Source organism: Phodopus roborovskii, unplaced genomic scaffold (genome assembly GCF_943737965.1).
Source record: "Phodopus roborovskii unplaced genomic scaffold, PHOROB, whole genome shotgun sequence".
NCBI classification, from domain to species: Eukaryota; Metazoa; Chordata; class Mammalia; order Rodentia; family Cricetidae; genus Phodopus; species Phodopus roborovskii.
The window spans coordinates 22069774-22089602 of record NW_026125295.1 but is presented as its reverse complement, the minus strand read 5'-3'; the positions used below and the strand labels follow the sequence as shown (position 1 = coordinate 22089602).

General features: G+C 47.4%; 1 protein-coding gene across 2 annotated transcripts in view; it reads right to left on the bottom strand.

The window, feature by feature from the left end:
* Positions 1-550: 550 nt before the first annotated feature.
* The window catches only part of Esyt3 (extended synaptotagmin 3), a 45268-nt gene continuing 25989 nt past the window's right edge, over positions 551-19829 (bottom strand). For both annotated transcript variants that reach the window (XM_051206452.1, XM_051206462.1), the window contains 17 exons: positions 19004-19059; positions 17093-17213; positions 13478-13648; positions 12790-12872; positions 11336-11384; positions 10842-10931; positions 10368-10430; positions 10223-10285; positions 9712-9780; positions 9311-9397; positions 8463-8612; positions 6775-7268; positions 6040-6138; positions 5441-5572; positions 3710-3815; positions 2513-2562; positions 551-2262 (listed from right to left, as the gene is read on the bottom strand). In XM_051206452.1, the coding sequence (XP_051062409.1) occupies positions 2226-2262; positions 2513-2562; positions 3710-3815; positions 5441-5572; positions 6040-6138; positions 6775-7268; positions 8463-8612; positions 9311-9397; positions 9712-9780; positions 10223-10285; positions 10368-10430; positions 10842-10931; positions 11336-11384; positions 12790-12872; positions 13478-13648; positions 17093-17213; positions 19004-19059 (1920 nt within the window). In that variant the 3' untranslated portion in view covers positions 551-2225. The remainder of the gene's footprint in view (positions 2263-2512; positions 2563-3709; positions 3816-5440; positions 5573-6039; positions 6139-6774; positions 7269-8462; positions 8613-9310; positions 9398-9711; positions 9781-10222; positions 10286-10367; positions 10431-10841; positions 10932-11335; positions 11385-12789; positions 12873-13477; positions 13649-17092; positions 17214-19003; positions 19060-19829) is intronic.

Sequence of the window (19829 nt, the reverse complement as noted above, 5' to 3'; positions counted from 1 at the left end):
AGAATCATTAGCTAAAATGAACTCCTTTAAGTTGCTCTCATCATGATGGTTTATCACAGTAAAGTAAGTAATATTCCAGTTCTTCATGGGTTCGGGGGAATGATAGGGGAAAACCTATCAGCCACCATCAGTTTTAGGGTGACTAGTTTTAGGGTGACTAATGTTTTTAATGATATACCCCTTTCTCTTTGGTGCTTTTCCATGATACTTGTCTATTTAGGGAGAAATGAATGTCATCATAAGGTAAGGTGGTTATCAATTGCCATATTTTATTGTGAGAATTTATTTAAAATAGAAATAATCAGGTTGAGAAATTGGCTCAGTTTTAAAGGTGTTTTGCAAATACAAGGATATGAATTTGTGCCTCAGAACTCAATGTTAATAAAAAATAGTGATTGTGTTCCCAGCACTGGAGAGGTTGGATGGAGATTTGGATCCCCAGGGTCCACTAGCCAGCCAATCTAGCCTACTTGATCAAAGAAAAAAGGGAGAGGGGCACCCTCTAGTCTCCCTTCTCACACACATACATAATACACAAACAAAATAGAAATATCTGCAAAAACTTTTATTATGCATCAAGTAGTCTATGGTTCAATTGAAATATGCATCAAGTAGTCTATGGTTCAATTGAAATATAAACTAAAACATATATTTGTAGTTGCTTAGCATGTGACCTAGTAGAGAGCTTGTAAACAACACTGAGAATTATTTAAATGGAAAGTGCTGCACTGGAAGAGGCCATTGCAGTATGGATTGGCCATCGGAAAAGATGACACACTACTCTGTTCTCAGGATACTTCTAGACACACAGCAGCTGGACACATCTGCACAGGTGTACAGTAGGAGAAACCAAAGACCAGGCTATCTCACATTCGATAGGTGTGTTAGAGCCATGACTATTACACACTAATGACTATTACACACTATAATAAATAATAACCTACAAGTTTGAGTGACCAAATACTATCATTTTCCTTTGTTGAAACAGAATCTTGTTATTTAATCCAGAAAGGCCAGCCTCTCAAGTGCTAGGATTACAAGTGTGAGCCACCATGTCCAGTTGTAATTTATTGGGTTGTGTGTGTTTGTGTTATTTTGAGACACAGTCTTACTTTGTAGCTTTAGCTAGCCTGGGACTCACTGTGCAGACCAGGCTGACCTTAAATGCACAGAGGTCCAAGTGCTGAGACAAACCCCATTCTGTTTCCATTCTTTGGGAGAAGGGCCTGTGAGATGGCTTAGTGGGTGAAGTGCTTTGTTTGCAAACCTGACCAATACCTATGTAAAGGTGTTAGAAACAAATGACTCTGTCATAAAGTTGTCCTTTAATTGCCACATGTGTGCCGTGACACATGGGCACCCCCTGCTCACATCGTACACAGAATAATAATAAATAAAAGCATCATTGAGACAAAAAGAACACGGCAGGGAGTGTTGTTTGAGTTGTTGAAAGATGAGGATGTGACCTTGACAATCACCCAAGAAACATGAGAACAAAAATTCTGGTCTTACAAACTGAAATGTGTAAAAGGCACTTGTTTAAATATACAATTTACATCTATTCCTTCTAACATGTGACCTAGCAATTCCTTAGGACAGCAGAACTAAGTCTCAAAAAAAGCTTCCCTTTCTTCTTGGGAAGTGACTGTTCTGCAGCCTCTAGTACCCAGAGTTCCGAGGTAGAACTGGGTTTGGGGCTAGGTGGCTAGGTTTAAATTTTCCTATGCAAATAATGCCATATGCCAGAGGTTTGTCCCTAGGCCTTCCCAGAGCATTTAACTTGGGATATTTAAAGATATTGCTCTAACACTGTTGCCCCTTGGAATTAACACTGTAGCTCCAAGTCAGAACCAGGGGCAAATGTCTAGGCTTACAAGCAATACAGACATCAGCCAAAAGGGCTTTGGCAGTGTTAGCTCTGGGCAGCTTGAGTTTGGTCACTTTTTATTTCCACAGGACCGCCCTCCTTCAGCAGGAATGCTGGTAGCTGCTCTGTGAATAGCTACCCCAACCCGGTGTTGGAGACAGGGCACTCTCTCTTGCATATTACCTTCAAGCAAGTCCTAAATGAGATGTGAACAGTTTCTGGTTTTGAACTAATGGAACTGCCAGAAATAGTTCTTTTACACAATCCCCCCTTTACTGTCCAGTCATGTAGTTGGGGTTCATTCAACATACACTTCCGACAAATAAATGCTCTAACATTTGGTGATAACAGCTCTTTGTCAGCTACTGGGCTGTCCATCTGGAGTCAGCTCATACCTGTAAGACAGTCACGTTTGAATTTGTGTTAATAATGAGAATGTGGGGCACAGTCTCTGGAGACAGCTGAACCCAACTGTCAGGAGTTGCTAGCCAGGATTAATTCTGTATTTACAGAAGGCTACAGGCAGGCCTACAGTCCATAATTCCCAAGTATGTGAAACAGCCCTGAAAGGGAAGTCTGGAGACCCGGGCAGCTGCCTGAGATAGTGACCTCCATAGTTAACAGTGATAATGAAAAGGCACTTACCACCGTGAAAAGCCCTTAATCAGATCTTCTTTTGACAAGTCAATCAGTACCTACACAATCACAATTATTAGCACTGTGTTAAATGGGAACACGCTGGGATAAACTGGGCTGAGCATGATGAAGGGGCTGTTCATCAGGGTATTTTTTTTATGTATCCTTTGAGAATTTCATACATATATACAATTAAATATAGACATACCCACACATGCCCCACTTCCCTCCCCTAGCTCCCACTAGAGCACCTGCCATATGGCCACATCCCAACTTCATGTCTTTTTTTTTTTTTTTTTTAATAACCCACTAAATCCAATTAGTACTGTTCATATGTGCATAGTGTGGAGCAAAGGCAACCCACCAGTGGTCATGCCCCAAAAGAAGAATGACACCCCTCCTATTGACTGACAATAACTCCTCAGCTATGGGTGGAGCTCTCTGAACCCCTTCCCCATTCATCCATCAGGGTATTTCCCTTCATCCTGGGGCCTTTCCAGAGAGAATGCAAGCATCAGCCTCAGTGTTCTAAAACTATTTCTACCCAGCACTCAGGAGGACAAGACGGGTGGAACTCTTAAGTTTGAGGCCAGCCAGGGCTATGTAATGAGACCCTGTGCCAAAAACAAAACAAAAGCTGTTCCTTTTTGGAACACAATTTAAGATATTCAAAGAATATCTTCAAGAATTACAGATGTTTAACTTTCAAGTTTATGATTATAAAAATCTTACCCATAAAAATGAGCATAATACCATCTGCTTCATAGGCAGAAAATACTGCCAGTTTTATAGAAGTAGGCGGCATAGAGATTGAGTGCAGAAGGTAGTTATTAAAATAAAATTACGGTACTGTATGAATGCCATGGCAGAGTCTTCTTGGTACACTTCTGGGATTATATTTCCTCTTATTTAAGTAAAATTCTGTTAACACAGAAACCTTGATCTAATTCAACCCAAGTTTTATTTAATGATCTATTTATAAAAATAATACATACTACTGGAGTAGATGCCACATACTTAGAGAATATGGAACCTGGATGTTCTCAAAGTTGTTAAAGTCTATACATTAGTTTATATTTCTACATTAGGCCTGAATAGGAAAACAAAGTTCTTTCAAGGAGGCTGTCCCTCCTTCCATATTCTGCTCGAGTAAGAGCTGGCTGGTTCTGTCAGGTGTTGTGCTGCAAGGAAATGACAACTACTTACTTTTCCCAACTCCTTTCTTCTGTGTGAACCAAGAGGCCTACTGTTTTTCACTGCAACATCCAACGACCTCTTCTGTACTTCTTCCATGGGAACAAAAAATTCAAATCTAAAAGCCAAAACATTAAAAATGAGATTTACATGTAGTCACCTTTGTTGAAAATAGTTTCTTTCACTTCCCATTGAAACAAGTGACAGAATCAACACTAGCTCCTAGGCTCACAGGTAACGTGTCATTTAAATCCACGAAGTGCTGAGAAACTGCCCGTGGTGAGCTGTTTGGAGTGTGTTGCATCCTGACTCTAAACAGCAGTTTCACTGCTGCCCTCATCTGGACCCACCCAGAGGACCTCACCCCCTCTGTTCTGACAGCAGAGGCTCAGGAGGTAGGCTGGCTGACGTTGCGTGGACAATAATGACGGTGTCCCTCAGAGGACTGTACCAGTCTTGTCATAATCAGCCTCATCAGAGAGGCTCCTGGAACCTTACTTCTGGGTTTCCATCTAGGGTGGGGTTTGCTTGGCCTGCCTTCAGATAACTCTGGCTTTTATCTTGTTGTAATTTGTAGAAAGAATGTCTAACAGATTGCCTTGATAGCCAGATGTTCTCTCCTGTGTTCTTTTGTGTATAATTGTGTCAGTTATCCTTCAAGGTAGTGCCCACTTGTGTGGCTGTGGATGGTGTGCCCCTGTCATAGAGTTCAGTGAGTGTTGGATGGGCTTTCTTGCAGTCTTTCTTGATGAGGAAAGACATAGACCTTTTAGTTATGATTAATTAAAATAAGAGGAAAAGAAGAATCATATTACCACCCTGGCTAGAAATGTCTTAGGACTGCAAAGCAGAGGAGGATACCAAGAATACAATGACTTGGTGGTTAAGAGCACTTGCTGCTTGAAAGAAAATAGCCCCCAAAGGGAGTGGTACTATTAGGAGGTGCGGATTTATTGGAAGAAGTATGTCACTGTGGTGGTGAGCTTTGAGGTCGCCTATGCTCAAGCTACACCTAGTGAGACAGACCACTTCCTGTTGTCTATGGATCAAGATGTAGGACTCTCAGCTCATTCTCCAGCACCATATATGCCTGCACACCACCATGATGCACCATGATGATAATGGACTAACCCTCTGAAAAGGTAAGCCAGTTAAAAGTTCTCCTTTATAAGAGTTCCTGTGGTCATGGTGTCTCTTCACAGTAATAGAAACCCTTAACTAAGATACTGTTCTTGCATAGAATTGGAGCTCAATTCCCAGTACCCACATCAGGTGCCTCAAGGCCATCTGTAACTGCAGCTGCAGAGGATAGAACACCCTCTTCTGGACTCCAAACCAAAGGCACTACTACAAATGTGGAATACACATAAATTTAAAAAAAAAAATTTAAAGGACTTGCTGAGAGACTATTTGTGTAAGTGTTGTTGTCAAGGATATAGATGAAGAGAAAGAATCTTTTACCTGCCAACCTTGTTATGGGGGAGGGAAGATAGGCTATAGCTCTGGGAATATGCACTATTCTACCACTGTGAACATTTTATCTCTTCAGAATAGCAAATGTGAGCAGCTGATCACATTAATAAACTTCGCTAGCAGCCCTCTTCCCCACTAAAAAGTATATAGGTGTCATAAGGTCAGACCACATTATCCTTTTCAGCCCAGCCCCCAGGCTTCCCTCCACCTGCACCCGCCAGTGTGCAATGCTATGAAAATAGGTGGTTTGCTAAGCCCTGCCCTGCTCACGTTTCATCAAATAGGGGCTCCAGAGTCTTTCGCTTTACTGAGGTCTTCTTGCGACTTGCCCATCTCCTTTCTGGCAATAGGTAGATGCGAACATAGGGATCAGCTCCACTGCTGGTACATGGTGTCAGGTTTCTGATGTGCAGAGAAAGAGAGTCCCTGAGTACTCATTTGGGAGAAGGCTGTACCAGCCAATGGGGATTAGATGGGCTAGAGGATTAAAATCCTCTGTAGGCACAGCCTACAGAATTAAAGGACAAGATATTGGCTGGGTTTTTGTTTTTGAACACATTTTTGTGCTGTCTGGGATAGAGCCAAGATCTTTGTTCCCAAGGTAGTTGGGGTTCCTGCTTAGAAGAACTACTTGTCCTTGGCCACCTGAGACAGTGGTAAGTCTGAGCAGAGCCTCTGACTCCTGAGCCCATCAGCACCAACAATGAACAGCCACTCAACATGTCCATTTGAGGATTTTTGCCACCCATGGTCTGTAGGTCCTCAAATATCACTTAGGAGTACATGGCTCTTGCCATCACCCTAAGTACCCCTGCTATATGGTCACCTGATACTTCCAGGGGACCTCCCTGGCCCCCGAATCTCTTTACCTGCACCCGTTGATTAGCACCCTGAGACAGTGTCGAAGACACACATAGCGTACTGTGAGCTGAATCTCACCCAACTGTCGCTGCCTAGGATCCCCATCTCTGTGGAAAAAAAGAGGGGCCTGTCACAGTAAGAACTGTTCCTCTCCCTTCACCTGAAGATAGAGAAGGATGTCTATGTGAGGAACACAGACTCATCTGTGTCAACAATTCTCTTCCAGGTTCCACCCAGTGTTCAGTGTAATTATCCTTCTCAGCAGAAAGCATAACTAAACCCTAGAGTGGATTAGATTAGCCCTCATATCCTGATTGTTTGTGGTGCTGGCTTGAGGGAATTGGGGTTTTATAATGGTCTCTTCTGTTTTATAGGGTTATAATGAAGATTGAATTAAATCAGATAACATGCTAAGCCCATAGGAAGTGCTTAATACATGGCAGCCACTTATTATGTAAGTCTGCATTCTAAACTTTTCATGTTATCCCCCTATATTCAGAATTTAGGAAATGTTTCTATGGAAGGAACCTTAACAACTCAAGTTATTATGTAGCCAGAGCTGTAGGCCTAGAGTAGGGCTTGCCCCCTTTATCCCATTTCTTCCTTTTAGTCCAGGCTGCCTCTTGTAAAGACGTGAGAAACCTGGACTTGTGCAGGTCTATAAGCTCCTATCTACTCTTCCATACAAGGACCTATTTTTCATGCAGGTTATATTAGAAAAGGTTAAGCAGAGAGATGCATACACAATGTTGAGGCTGACATCTGTCAGGTCAAAGCAGGAGGAGGCCAGGGAGTTGAGTGAGGACATGCTGGGAGCCAGCCCTGTGGGTGGCCATGCGAATGGGAAGGCAGGGCGGCTCATGGGTCTGGGTGACTTGATGGGCCCTGGGGAGTGGGGGCCTGGGACAGTCAGGAAGATGGTAGCTGGGCTCCTCTTCTTCCCCATGGACTCACAGAGCCCTTTGGCACTGTCCTTGCCTTTGGGCTCCAGGCCTGTCTCTTGGGGCTCAGGCTCAGTGGCTTTGGTGGTAGCACTGCTGGTATCGGTACTCTTGGAGGCTCCCTTGATGTCAGAGGCAAGATCCGAGGCACATGTCACATCTGCAGGGCCTTCTCCCTGGGATGGGACTGTGTGACTCTGGTTGGTGGCCACCTTCTTGATGAACAGAGGGCCTTTCTTTACAGCATCAGGTCCAGTGTATGGGCTTCCCAGTTCTCGTTCTTCCACACGTAAGAACTAGAAGCAGATGACAGAGTAGTTTGTTACCACCTCCTTTCCCCTCAGCTGTCAATCAACAATCCCTCTCCTAGGGAAGTTTGTTACTAGAAATAAATATGGGACTGAAATCTCTTCAGTAAAAAAGTAATCTAGAATAAGAATTCCATCAGGCAACAAAGACCAATTAACAAGAGGTGTCTGTCTTAGCTTGTATTCCAGTTAGAGGGAAAGTCTTCCCCAAACATATCATCTGATAGGACCATCCTCAAGGGTTTCTAGTTCATATTCAGACTTCCTCTGAGTTTTTACACCCATTAAAATAACATAACAATGGACCTAGGTCTATAATGCCCTGTGCTACTCTGAGACAAAGCACTCCTCCCCAGCAGAAAGAACACTTGGCCACATTCATGACAGCCACAGAACAGTCATTCTGAAGACAAAGACAAGAGATAAACAGCAAAAATCATTGCCAAGATCCTTTTGTGGATCATAGTGTAAAGACAGTATTATAGACAATTTGTCTCCCTCAAGTCTCTTTATGGTGTCACATTACCCATCGAACACTGGGAAAAAAGTTACTCCCAAACTCCCAAAATCTTTAGACAACAGAATTAACAAATTACAATGCAAAGGTTACCAATGACCAAGGAAAAGACCAGGCGCATTTGGAAGACATGCAATTAAAGGTGAAAAAAAAATCACTATGGAAATTAAAACCATACTGAAATAAACTAGTAAGCCAGATATAGTAAAAGGCAGTGATAAGGAAAGTGGGTCTAAGGAAATTAGCTGGGAGCAGAAGGTAAGAATGAGGCATGGATCAAGGGTAGGAGAAAAGTCTAATGTCGAAGTTCTAGAAGGAAAGATTAGATGAGGCATGATTTGAAGCAACAAAGAGATGATGGCTGATACCTTTTATGAAAATTTCTCTTGGCAACAAAGAGACTGCACTTTTGGCCCTCACAGCAAAATTACTAATACCCTTGAGAGCATTTAAGACTGTACTTAATTAACCTGCTGCCCTACTGTGTACTCAGCCTGTTGAAGTTTTCATAAACTTCGAGGAAGCAGCTCTCTGAACTTTTCCTTAATGCATTAATAACCCAGTGAGTAGCTGGAGATATAAACCTTTCTCCTGACTTCTGCATTCAACAGATACTGCATTCAACAGATACCACGCCAGCCCCACCCACTGAGAAAGATATTTACCCGAAGCACCAGCCGCATGGAAATGAGGCTGTCCAGGCCTGAGTGATCCAGCTGGAAGCGCTGCTCAAGGGTGAGGTCTGCACAGGGGAGGATCTGGCACAGGGGAAACTCCAGCACTCCCAAAGCACACTCCAGGTCATCATCCAGTACCTGGGCAGTGGGCCAATTACAAAACCAGGGGAGAGCTAAGCCCACCATGGTATCACTGCCATCAGTCATGGTGAGTCTAGGCTTACTTCAGTAAGTGCACTGTGGAGCAATTAGCACCTGGTGCTGTTCAGCAGACAGCACTGGCAACAGGCCAGACTCTGTACCTGCCTGGAGTCCAGGGAAGGGAGTGACTCAGGGTAGGGGTGATGGTGGTCTGCATGAGGCCAGTCTGGCATGCCCTCAGGGCCAGCGGGGCTGTTGAGCTGCTGTATGATAGGGCATTTAGGCTCAGTTTAGGGCTCAAAATGATCCTATCCAGCTCCAGCACTTGTAGGCCATGCACATATGGGCAGATGGTTGCTTTAGCCTCTATGCGCTGCTCATATCAAAAGGAGGACACTCTTCTGCAGATCTTTTGTAAAGACTCGACCCCAGCCCAGGACCCTCCCACTGTGCAACTGTGGAGACCAGAGCAAGGCTCTAAGGAGAACTAAGGGAATTGATGGTTGGTCTTCCCACAGTCTCCTATGTGGTGACCTTGGGCATCAGGCTCAAGGGGCTGAGAGTTTGTGGGGCTCATCCCCTCCCACACACTAGGGGGCTGACCACTGATGGAGCTACCCAAGGCACACAGGAAACTCTGTCCTGCCCTTGGCGTAGAGGTCCCCACTGTTCCCGGAGCCCAGCGTCAAGCAAACCTTCAGGCAGAGCTGCTCAGCTGCCACACTGTGTACGAAGAAGGAGAATGCCTGACTCCATACAGGGTCCTTGCTGTGGGGACAAGTCTGAGAACAGAAAAAAAGATCAACTGATGGCCGGGTGTGACCGCCAGCTGCCACGAGGAGCCATGGGACAGCAGTGTGACAGAAGGCATGACTTCAGACCATGCCCCAAGGTGAACCCTAATTCTCTGCTCTGTTCTTGGTGGGATCGCTTAGCTCTATAGTTTTTAGATTTTTGAATGGAAAAGTCGCATAGGGAGGGAATTCCGAAGGCTTTCTAGGCGTTGAGTGTGAGAAAGTTCCCCCACTATGCCTCTCCTTGAAAAGGGATGGGAGTGCCATTTCCTTACCGTAGACATACACACAAATTGTCTTACCTTACTAGTAAAGGTCTTCTTGCCCACAGATAGCTTGACATATGAAGAAGGGTCTCGGCTGGCTTTATTCTGTAAGAGGAAAACCCACAATGTTTAATGTTTTCAGGGTGAGCTCACCCCTCTCCGGCAGACATGCCAGTGGGTTGTAGGGCAGGTCCTGTTGGTGAAGAACCTGCCTGGTTTCTAAGGTTGCACTATGGCAAGAACACTGTGCAGGACTAACCCTGGGGAAGAACCCCAAGCTGCAGACCAGAACTAGAATAAACATGTCCAGCGCCATCTCCCACGATGCCCAGGCCCTCTACCTTCTGGGTCCTTTTTATAAAATGGCAACCACTCTTGCCCGAAACAAGAAAACCTGGAATATATTACTATGGGACTCCAGGACAATGAATCGTCAAGCCTAGTACCTTGCACTGTGGACCCAGTGAGCCCAGGCTGTGTGACAGACAGATCCTGGCTGTAGTGGCTTCAGGGGAAAGGAGTCAGCTTCTCAGCTATGTTCACTTACCTTGGCAAACCTGGAGAGTTTTTTGGCTCGGTATTCACCATTCAGGTAGTCAAAAGGGTTTCTCTGAAGCATAAGAATTAGGGTTAAAGCAACACATGGGCACATGGCTGTGACGAGCGTGAGGCAGATGGGTATCATGACTCACCGGCAGGTTGCAGGCATTTTCTAAGAAGACCACTAGGATGGCGGAGGAGTAGCCATCATGGTCCTGCAAAACGACACAGCTCTCACTGAATAGTCCCAGAACCAGGAGACAGGCAGGCTTTGTTAAAAGTCTCAGGGCAGAAGGAAGCCCGCCAACTATCAGCCTAGCTTTATTATTATGTTGGCTGAGAACGCATCTGCTGCAGGGTATGCTGCAAGGTAGGTTCATGTTAGACACAGACTTAGATGTCCTTATGAAATGGGGTGACACGGAGCTGTAAGGACCCCATCTTCCCTGAAAATGAAGTTCAGAGGTGGTTTACTGAGGAGAGACAAGGGACTGCCCTGGTGGAGAGAAGAAAGCGCTAGACTGACATGTTCTCTAGCAAAAGAGGGATGAATGGGGCTCCTGCCTCCCTCGCCGCTCTCCTCCCCTGACCATCCTTTCTGGGAGGGAGCTACTGCACCCACTCACCTCCATCAGCGCTTCATGGTCAGTGAGCAGGGAGAGCCACTCCAGCCGCAGGTGCAGCCTCCCACTGCTTGTGTCGTTCAGGACAAACCACTGTGGGGCAGGAGAGGGAAGCTGAGCATGGAGATGTGCTACTCACAATTTGGGGACTACTGGGGAAAGGTTAGCCAACCCCAAGAGGGCACAGCAGATGCAGGGGGCTGGCAGATGGGGGCAGAAGTGTTACACCTGCAGATAGGAAAACCCAGGTCCAGCCTACCTTTCCCTATAATTTGGCTTCCTTAGTCTGTGGACATTTCCCAGGGGAACTTCTTCTAACTCCAGCCCTACGGGCCTCCCTGTAGCCATCTGCACCTCACCCATTGTCCCTGAGAATGAGTATGGGTATGGCCCTGAAGAGAGGGGACCCATTGCATAGGGCTGAAGTGACCTGTTAGAGCCATGCACCGAAAGGGGTGTCCCTGGAACCCCCCGGGGGCTGGGTGCACCACCTCTACCTCATCCACCACTCTGTTCGTCATGACATCTCCAAGGCAGATCTGCAAGCTGGAAGACAGGGAGCGAGTGAGAACCACCATGGCCAGAGCAGGCCCTGGGGGCCACACTGGACTCTGTTCTCAAATGAGTGGATGTGGCACTGGGTGAGTGGTCTCGTTCACTCCAGGTAAACAATGGAGACCATTTGCAGCTCGAGAGAAGTGCAGAGCCAGCTAACCGTATGCTCCATTGGACTTAGCTGTGGGGAGGAGGTAGCTCCCAGCTCCACAGGGGATGAGCAGAGGTCTGCATCCATCACCTCTGGGTTTTTCAACAACATGGATGTTGGCATGGGTGTTGAGTGGGTATTCTTCGTTGTGCAAAACTGTCCATGCATCACAGGAATTTGGCTTCCTGGCTGAACCTGTGCCATCTAAATGCCAGGGGCACTTTAATAGTCACAGGCCCCTCTGATTTGAAAGCCGGAACCAGTGCTCTGCAAGTGGCACTAACTGATGATATATGTGTTAGGAAGCCAGGAAGTCCCATATCACAGTGTTCCCCTAGCCTATCATGAGCCAGACCCAACCTGCAGGTCCTGCCAGCCAGAGGGAGGATGCAGCTCCTATGTGACTCAGAAATGTGCGTGCATTCACCATGTAGCTGAACTCAGCCCTGGAAGGCGAGTGCTGAAAGCCTCACCCCCACCCCACCCCCGCAACACTACACAACCTGGAGTCCCACCATGAGGAAACTAGAAATGACGGGCTGCATACTACAGGGCGTAAGATTTGAGTCGCTTCTTCGTCTGCCTCCTGCTCTGAGGAATAAACAGCCATGTCACCCCCTCCTGCTCCTCTTCTCACAGCTGCACTGTGCCCGTCCCTAACTGATAGCACACCACAATGGCACACACCGAATTTTTTGTACAGGAAGGCAAATGTATTCAAACATTCAGCTAGCATCTTCCTTGGGAGGATGTTATGTGGCCATAGAGACTTTGACAGTAAGCATTTAAGGGCTGGTGGATAGGTGGTTCCTCAAGGCAGAACCTGTCTAGACTAAAAGTGAGATCCTGCCAGGCAGCCCCATGGGGTCACTTCACTCCTTCCATAGCCTTGGGTTCTGGGTGTCAGCACATGGGGAGCCACCAAGGCTCCTTGCAGTGGAGCACCTCAGTCATCATGCTACCTTGCTCACTCTTCCAAATGGGACTCTGGGTAGATTCACAGTGGGCACATGAGCCCTGGGGTCAGTTCTGTATTGTCATTCTTCCCCAGGGCCTAGGTTTGGGCTGGTGACAGCTGGGGAGGTTTGTAACAGGACTGCACAATGCTAGAGCACACTACCTGGTGTAGTCACTCTTGTCACGGTGGCCACAGACAGTTGAAGCCTGTGCCCTTTAAATGCCTCAAGGTCCAGCCTTGTACCCGAAGCAGTGAGGAAACTCCAAACTCAGATCCCCACCTCTCACCTGCCCAGGAAGTCATCCCTGTCAGTATCCTCGTCATACAGGTCCACCTCCAGGTCCTGCCCCGGCACTTCATACACCATGAACTGCAAGGAGAGAGAAGCATCTTGCCCCACAGGTCTTGACTACTGAATCAGACCTAATGACCCTCAGACACCAAAGCCCAGCCTGTAAGGAAGCAATGCCCCTCCCTGTATCCGGTCCTCTCTTCTTCAAGAGGAACAGCTCCAGCACAAGCACACCATAGCATGGTACCTGGGGGCTGTGGGACATCAGGAAACTAAGCTTCCCTATCTTATCCTGCTTCCAGTGCCTGGGACCAGAGGTAACAGGGCATGTAGATAGTGCTGTAAGGAAAGGGGTAGCTGGAACATGACTGACAGGCTGGAGGTTGCACCCACCCATCCAGCAACAGGCAAGGCTGGGAGCTGTGCACAGAACTGCCTGCGCACTGTACTCTCCCTAACACTTGACAGCTGATTCTGATGGGGAAAAGGCACTGAAAACAGGGTCAAACCAGCCTATCTCTGCGCCTGCTAGACAGGGCTTACAAAGACCTGCCTGCCCATTAACAAGCCTCTCCCCAAACCATGGTTTCCCTGTTGGGCCATGAGAGCTACTGTGTTCATCATAGCCCAGGGTGAAGCCTGGAGACACTAGGACTTCCGAGACCGACTGAAGAGAACCTCACCTCAAACACTTCATTCCAGGTGGGGTTCAGGCTCTTGTAGATGGTCCTGCTCCGGGAGTGCTGCAGGCCGATGCTCACCTTGGCATACGGGTCTGACTTGCCTCCAAGCCCTAGGAAGTTGTCCTTCTGGGCCAGCTTCTCAGCCTCCAGCAAATGGACTCTGATCACCCCCTGAGAAACACCCGAGACCCGGGTCACAACTGCTTCCTTGACATGCCAACCTCAAGTCCAGGATCCCAGGCCCAAAACCACCAGAGGTCACTGCTGCCCCTTCCACAGTCTGGAAAAGGATGGCAGCAGGAGATAACAGTGACCTAGCCAAGGCCACACAGCAGCTGGAGTCAGGGTCTACTGCTCTGCCCAATGCTCTTCCCACACACTCTTCTCCAGACTTGACATGAACAGCTGGTTCAGCTGAGGCTGTTTCTGTCCCTCCTTCCTTCAGTGTGGTGATACTTGTTTGTGATCTAACAAACCTTTCCCGAAGATCAGAATGAGGAGCTAAGCCACTAGTTAGAGGACAGGCAGCAGTGGCCATGCCTTCAATCCCAGCACTAGGGAGACAGAGGCAGATGGATCTCTGAGTTCAAGGCCACCCCAGACTACGTAGAGTGTATCGGTCTAAAACAGAGCTTGTCTTTCACCCCAGCACGAGAGAGACTATAAGGCAGGAGCCCAGTGCAGTTTGAGAGATTTCATTCTGAGGATTCTTGGAGACAGGATCACCTTTTCAATCTGAGGTAGAGGTAAGAGTTAGTAGCTGGCTGCTTTGCTTCTCTGACCATCAGCTACAATGCAGTACTTCTGTGAAACCTGTACGGAAACTAAACACTAGGGGAGTACTCCAGGCAGCATGCTGTGGACCTATGAATAAATGCCTGAGTACCACCCACCACAGGGCAGACTTTTTCCCACATTCCTACTGTTTAAAAAGAAACACAAAGCCATTTGGGAAGTCCTGGTTTATGAGTCTCAGGACATGCCTCTTTCCTAGAGTGATACTTTTAGAAACAGTTAATACACATTTTGTTTGATCTCCAAAAAACTTTAGGGAGTCTATCCATGGGCAAAAGTCATGAGATCTGCACACAGGCTGCTCATTGTACTGTGTTTGTAGCAGCAAAGTCCAGACACAACCTGACAATCCATCAACAGGGCTGGTGGTGCAGCGACAGTACCTCCTACAGTAAAGCACTTTGCAGCCATCAGCAGACTCTATCTGTACCGTGGCACTGGGGTTCTGTGATAGATTTATCAATAAAAGCAAGGAAGGGAAATAGTGCATTAATACCTATTAAATAGGGACCATGATAACTACCAGTGAAGGCCTTTTCTACTGTAGAAGCTTCCTAAAACACACCAAACACACCACACACACACACACACAGCATTACTCTAACAGTAGGGTGACTGTGTTCCTACTATACTTCACGGGCTAACAAGAATTCAAGTGCCAGGAATGGGTTACCTCTGTTGGAATTGTTGGCCTCCCAGACTCCCAGACATTACAGGCTATTGCCAATGCTCTTGATAAGACCCTTGCAGTGATGTGAAAGAATATGGTCCCTAAAGGGAGTGACACTATTAGGAGGTGTGACCTTTTTGGTAGAAGTCACTGTGGGGACCGGCTTTGAGGTCTCTTTTGCTCAAACTTCCCACAACGTGACTTTCATTCAACTTCCTATGGCCTGCATATCTGCCTGCACACATGAAATCTGAAACTGTAAGTGTGCCACCCCAATTAAATGTTTTCTTTGTAAGAGTTGCTGTGGTCATAGTTGCTCTTCAGAGCAATAGAATCTAAGACAACCTTGTTGGTACTGACCTGGGAGCTTCATTTTCTACTGGCTAACTTTCATGGTGCTATGCATGCTCTTGGAGAAGTGCAATCAGCCTTACCCAGCTGTGAACCCTGAAAGCTCCAAGAATGACTGGCCTGGCAGTACATGTCCACTGGTCCAGTAGCAGCACAAATATCATAGAAGTGAACAACCACTTTCTGACTGAACTAAAAGCTCACTCCACAAAACTAAATCCATACCTGGGACTCTTATTGGTTACAGGCCATGGCTTCAGCAGAGAATATACCAGTATTCTGCTAAATGAATGTAGTATTACACGGGTTCCCAATGACTTACTGTTACACTCATATATGAAAGCATCTCTTAGTGCTTACCAGAGAAGTGTCTTTTTGCACTGGATGGTGATTAGCACAGAGACCCATGACTCACCAGGGTGCAGAAAAAAGAGACTGGAATGTTCAGCCCTAAATGGGACATCTGTATCACAACCCAGCTCAGGGATCATTGTGGAAGAGGAAGTGGAAAGATTGTGAGAGTCAGAGGTGATGGATGAGTACAAAGAAATAGCATCTTCCAGACACAGCAGGGGAGCTGCATATATGAACTCAGTGGTTGTGACAGCTTGCCCGAGACCTGTGCAAGCTCAAAGTTCCAGGGAGACAGAAAGTCAGGTTACAGCCCCTGGGAGGTTGGTTTTCCTTCTCCTAGCAACTGTCAATTGCCAGTAGCTCCGCAGATAGCTGGAGTGGGCCTCCATGGCCTTTGTGTCCATCTTCCCTTTGCAAAATATACTACATGAAACTTTCAAAGAACTAATCAAAATCTAAAAATAGAAAGAAATGGGGACTATGAATATAAACAAAGATGTGCACAAATGCCTGTGTATGTGTCCACATTTACTAACGCTCAAACACAATGGGAAGAAAACCATTATGGGGGGGAAAGGATTTGGGGGGGGAGAAATAAGTAGTGAAGCTCCTTAAGATGTGGTTTTAGTATTGGCCTTTAGAAACACATAATTATATAATAATAGAAAATTAAAAAGTAAAACTTGAGAATGGAATGAAATAAATGTAAATATTCAAAACCAGTTACCGAAAACACAAAGAAGCTATCCCCAAAGAGTTCTAAATGTGGCAAATTGTGGTCTGTTGCATATGTAATGAAAGTAACCTGCCATGGGAAGACTGGGAGGTCCCAGCCAGACCGTAACCCTGAACTTGAGTGTACTACAGTATGTGTCAGGCTGAGCATGAGCAGGCCTGAGGCTTCACCTGGCAGAGGGTGAAATGGATACATTTTGCTTCCAGGGCCTCTAACTGCAGCCCCTTAGCCAGTGCTACTTTTTGTAGGGCAGCCACAGGGCAATCTCCAGGGCCCTCATGAATGGACCTTCGGAAGCTGGGGAAAATAGGCTCAGCTCAGAATCCAAAGAATGCATCCTGGTCCAACCACAAACCTTCCTTTTTTTGTAGATGCCAAGGTCCTTTCCACCCCTGAACAGAGTCAAGGGAGCCTTCCTGAGGGAGGAAGGGGACCTCAGGTGTCAGGGAGTGCCTACCTATATATTGTTCAGTTGCAAGCTACACTGGAGACAGGAACATAATACAACCACATGGGTGCCGCCTCTTACTAGATGGTGACGTTGGGTAAGTCACACACCCTTCCCAGCCTCTGGCCCCTATGAGATGGGTTGCCATGGCCTCACCCGAGAGCATGAGTGCAGCCATCAATGAGCACTGTTCAGAGCCCAGCCCTGGGCAGCGTAACTCCTCATTGGCCCAAAGCTCTGAAGCCAGCTGCTGGTACTCACGCAGGGCAGAGGGAAGCGCAGGTTGGTTACATCCAGCCCCTTCTTCACAGGCACAGTCACACGGTTGGGCAGCACCAGGTGGGCAGCAATGAGGTCTTCCAGCAGGCTGTCTGATACATCACTGAAACATCAGGCATGACCAGTTATGTGTGTGTGGGGGGGGGTGATGTTGCCTCCCCATGCCACCTGCCCCTTACCCGTCCTCAGTGCTGGCACTGAGAGGCTAGCTTGGCAGAAGGCTCCACCAGAGGCAACATTTATCTCTTCCTGACCAGCTGCTGAGCACAGAGCGGATATACATTTTGAAATATAGACATATTGACCCAAGGAGCAGCATCTTGCTTGCACTCTCCACCTCCAATTTTAAAAATAAAAAAATAAATAAATAAGGTCCTGCTTTGTCCCCAGGCAACACAGAACGCTTTAAGGGCAAAGTCCCAGGGTCTAGGTCAAGATTCTCATGCCTATTCCCTAGCTGCCCTGCCTTAGATGGGTGGCCCAGTCCCTTGACATCAGTGTCCTGGTGCAGGGCTGCTAATGGCTGCACTTGGAGTAGATGTGAAAGGAGAAGACCTAACAGCTGGCACTGAAGCCTTTCTCCTCCTTGACCCTGTGGCATTCTCTATTCTTTAGCTCACCTTCCCCCACAGTGGGGCCAATACCCAGAGCAGGACAAGCACAGAGTAGTGCTCAAAAAGTCTCCTTGGAATAGCAGAGCATGACCGCTTAACCCGGATACCTTTATCAGCCCCCTTGCCAAAGTTCAGGACCACTGTGGAGGAGGAGGAGGAAGAATGAAAGAGCCAGAGGGTAGGGGAAGTTCAATGCTGGCTCCTGGACATGGCATGGCTGTCATGCTCATGAACTCGGGGCAGCTGTGGTTACCAGCACAGGACATACACAGATCAAAGCAGCCAGAATTTAAGGCTAAATGTGCAGGAGCCCTCCAGGCATCACCAGTAACCAAGAATCTATTGGCAATGGACAGCTGTTGGTAGAGGGAGCATCATTACTGAGGGTGTGGCCACTGGTAGATTGCCCATGCTTCAGTAGATGGACCTACACTCATGCACCTGTAGTCAGCATTAATTGGACTTCATGGGTTATTTAAAATAAAAATAAGACATGAAATTGGGAGGAGGATGTGTTTTGGGGTTGGGGAGAGTTAGAGGAGGAAGTGGATGCATGTTTGTATGCATTTTTGTATGCATGTTTGTATGCATGATTGAAATTTTCAAAGAATGGAGGGAACGGTGCAGGACTAGTTTGTCTCCATCTGGAACAATGAGATCAGATGGGACATCCCCAGTGAGCATATGGGTGGCCCTCCTTGGGGCATAGGGAGGCAACCAATAGCCTTCCTGACCAGTTCAGCTGGCCCTGCCCCTGTGGAGGCAAATCCAGTGATGCTGGTACCCTCCTCTGCCTGGACCTGGCCTGGGGAGCCCAGATCTCCTCGTCCTGCCTTTTCTCGATGGCCTCTGCTGGGAAAACACCCCTTCCCAAGTCTATGCATATCAACCACGGTCACAGGAGCCATCTAGGTTTCTCACTACACTGGGGTAATGATGGGTGAAAGTGAGGGTACTCACCTGTGTTCTACCACATATATATACATGTATGTTCTCTGGGGACCTCAAGACATGAAAGCCTAGCCCCTCAGGCTAGCACTGAGCAAAGTTCTCAGCAGGGGTGTGTGCACCTGTCCACAGGTTAGCTTTCTCCAACGACACATGAACACATGAACACACACACACACACACACACACACACACACACACACGTGCGAGCCTCCCAGTACTCGCCTCCCTTTCCTACTCCTTATGCAGGGAGGAGTGGAGGGTGTAGCCTCTGTGCTGCCCACAGCACTATAAGGGTTCCAGGGTGCCTGCCCGCCCTCCAGGCACTTACTTGATACCTGGCATGTCCAGCAGGTTAGTCAAGCCTGTCCAGTTGATCTGCAGGTGCTGCAGAGGGCAGAGAGAGGCTGCTAGGCTCAAGGAGCTGGGAGCCCAGGGTGATACCTTTTTCCAAACTCCGCATATCCCCAAAAGGGAGAAGCCTACTTGCTGGGGTGCCCCTGCTGCAGGACTGAGGTAGGGAGGGTGTCTCTCAGCCTGCCATACCTGCCCCGGGCCTGGGAGAGTGGCTTAGCTAGCTTTGTCAATTTGACACAGCTCAGAGCCACCTGAGAAGCTTCAACTGAGGGATTTCTGGTCACACTAGCTGTAGGAGGCTCTCTTGATTGTTAATTGATATAGGAGGGCCCAGTCCACTGTGGGTGACACTATTCCCTAGGCAGGAGGTGGTCTTGGGCTGCATAAGAAAGCTAGGTAAGCATGACACTAAGTGAGCTAGCAAGCAGCCTTTCCCCGTGGTTTCTGCTTTAGGTCTCTGCTTGAATTCAGGTCTCCTGCCCTGGATTCCCTCAGTGACAGACTGTTATCCGTATGCTGAAATAAACCCATTCCTCTCCTAAGTCACTTCTGGTCAGTGTCTGAACACAACAGAGTGAAACTAGAGCAAGGCCTGCTTGCTTCATGCCAGGACCATCAGAGAAGGAGTCTGTGCCACACAGCCAGGTTGGCCTGTTCTCAGCTCCATTCCTGAGGCCTTGTGACCCTCTCCCCGTTCAGTTCCTCGCCATGGGTTGAGGTTGCCTTAAGGACCCAGTTAAGTTTGGGCCATAGGTGTTCAGCTGTGGCAGGTTGAAGCAATGTCCGTTCTCCAGCTAAAT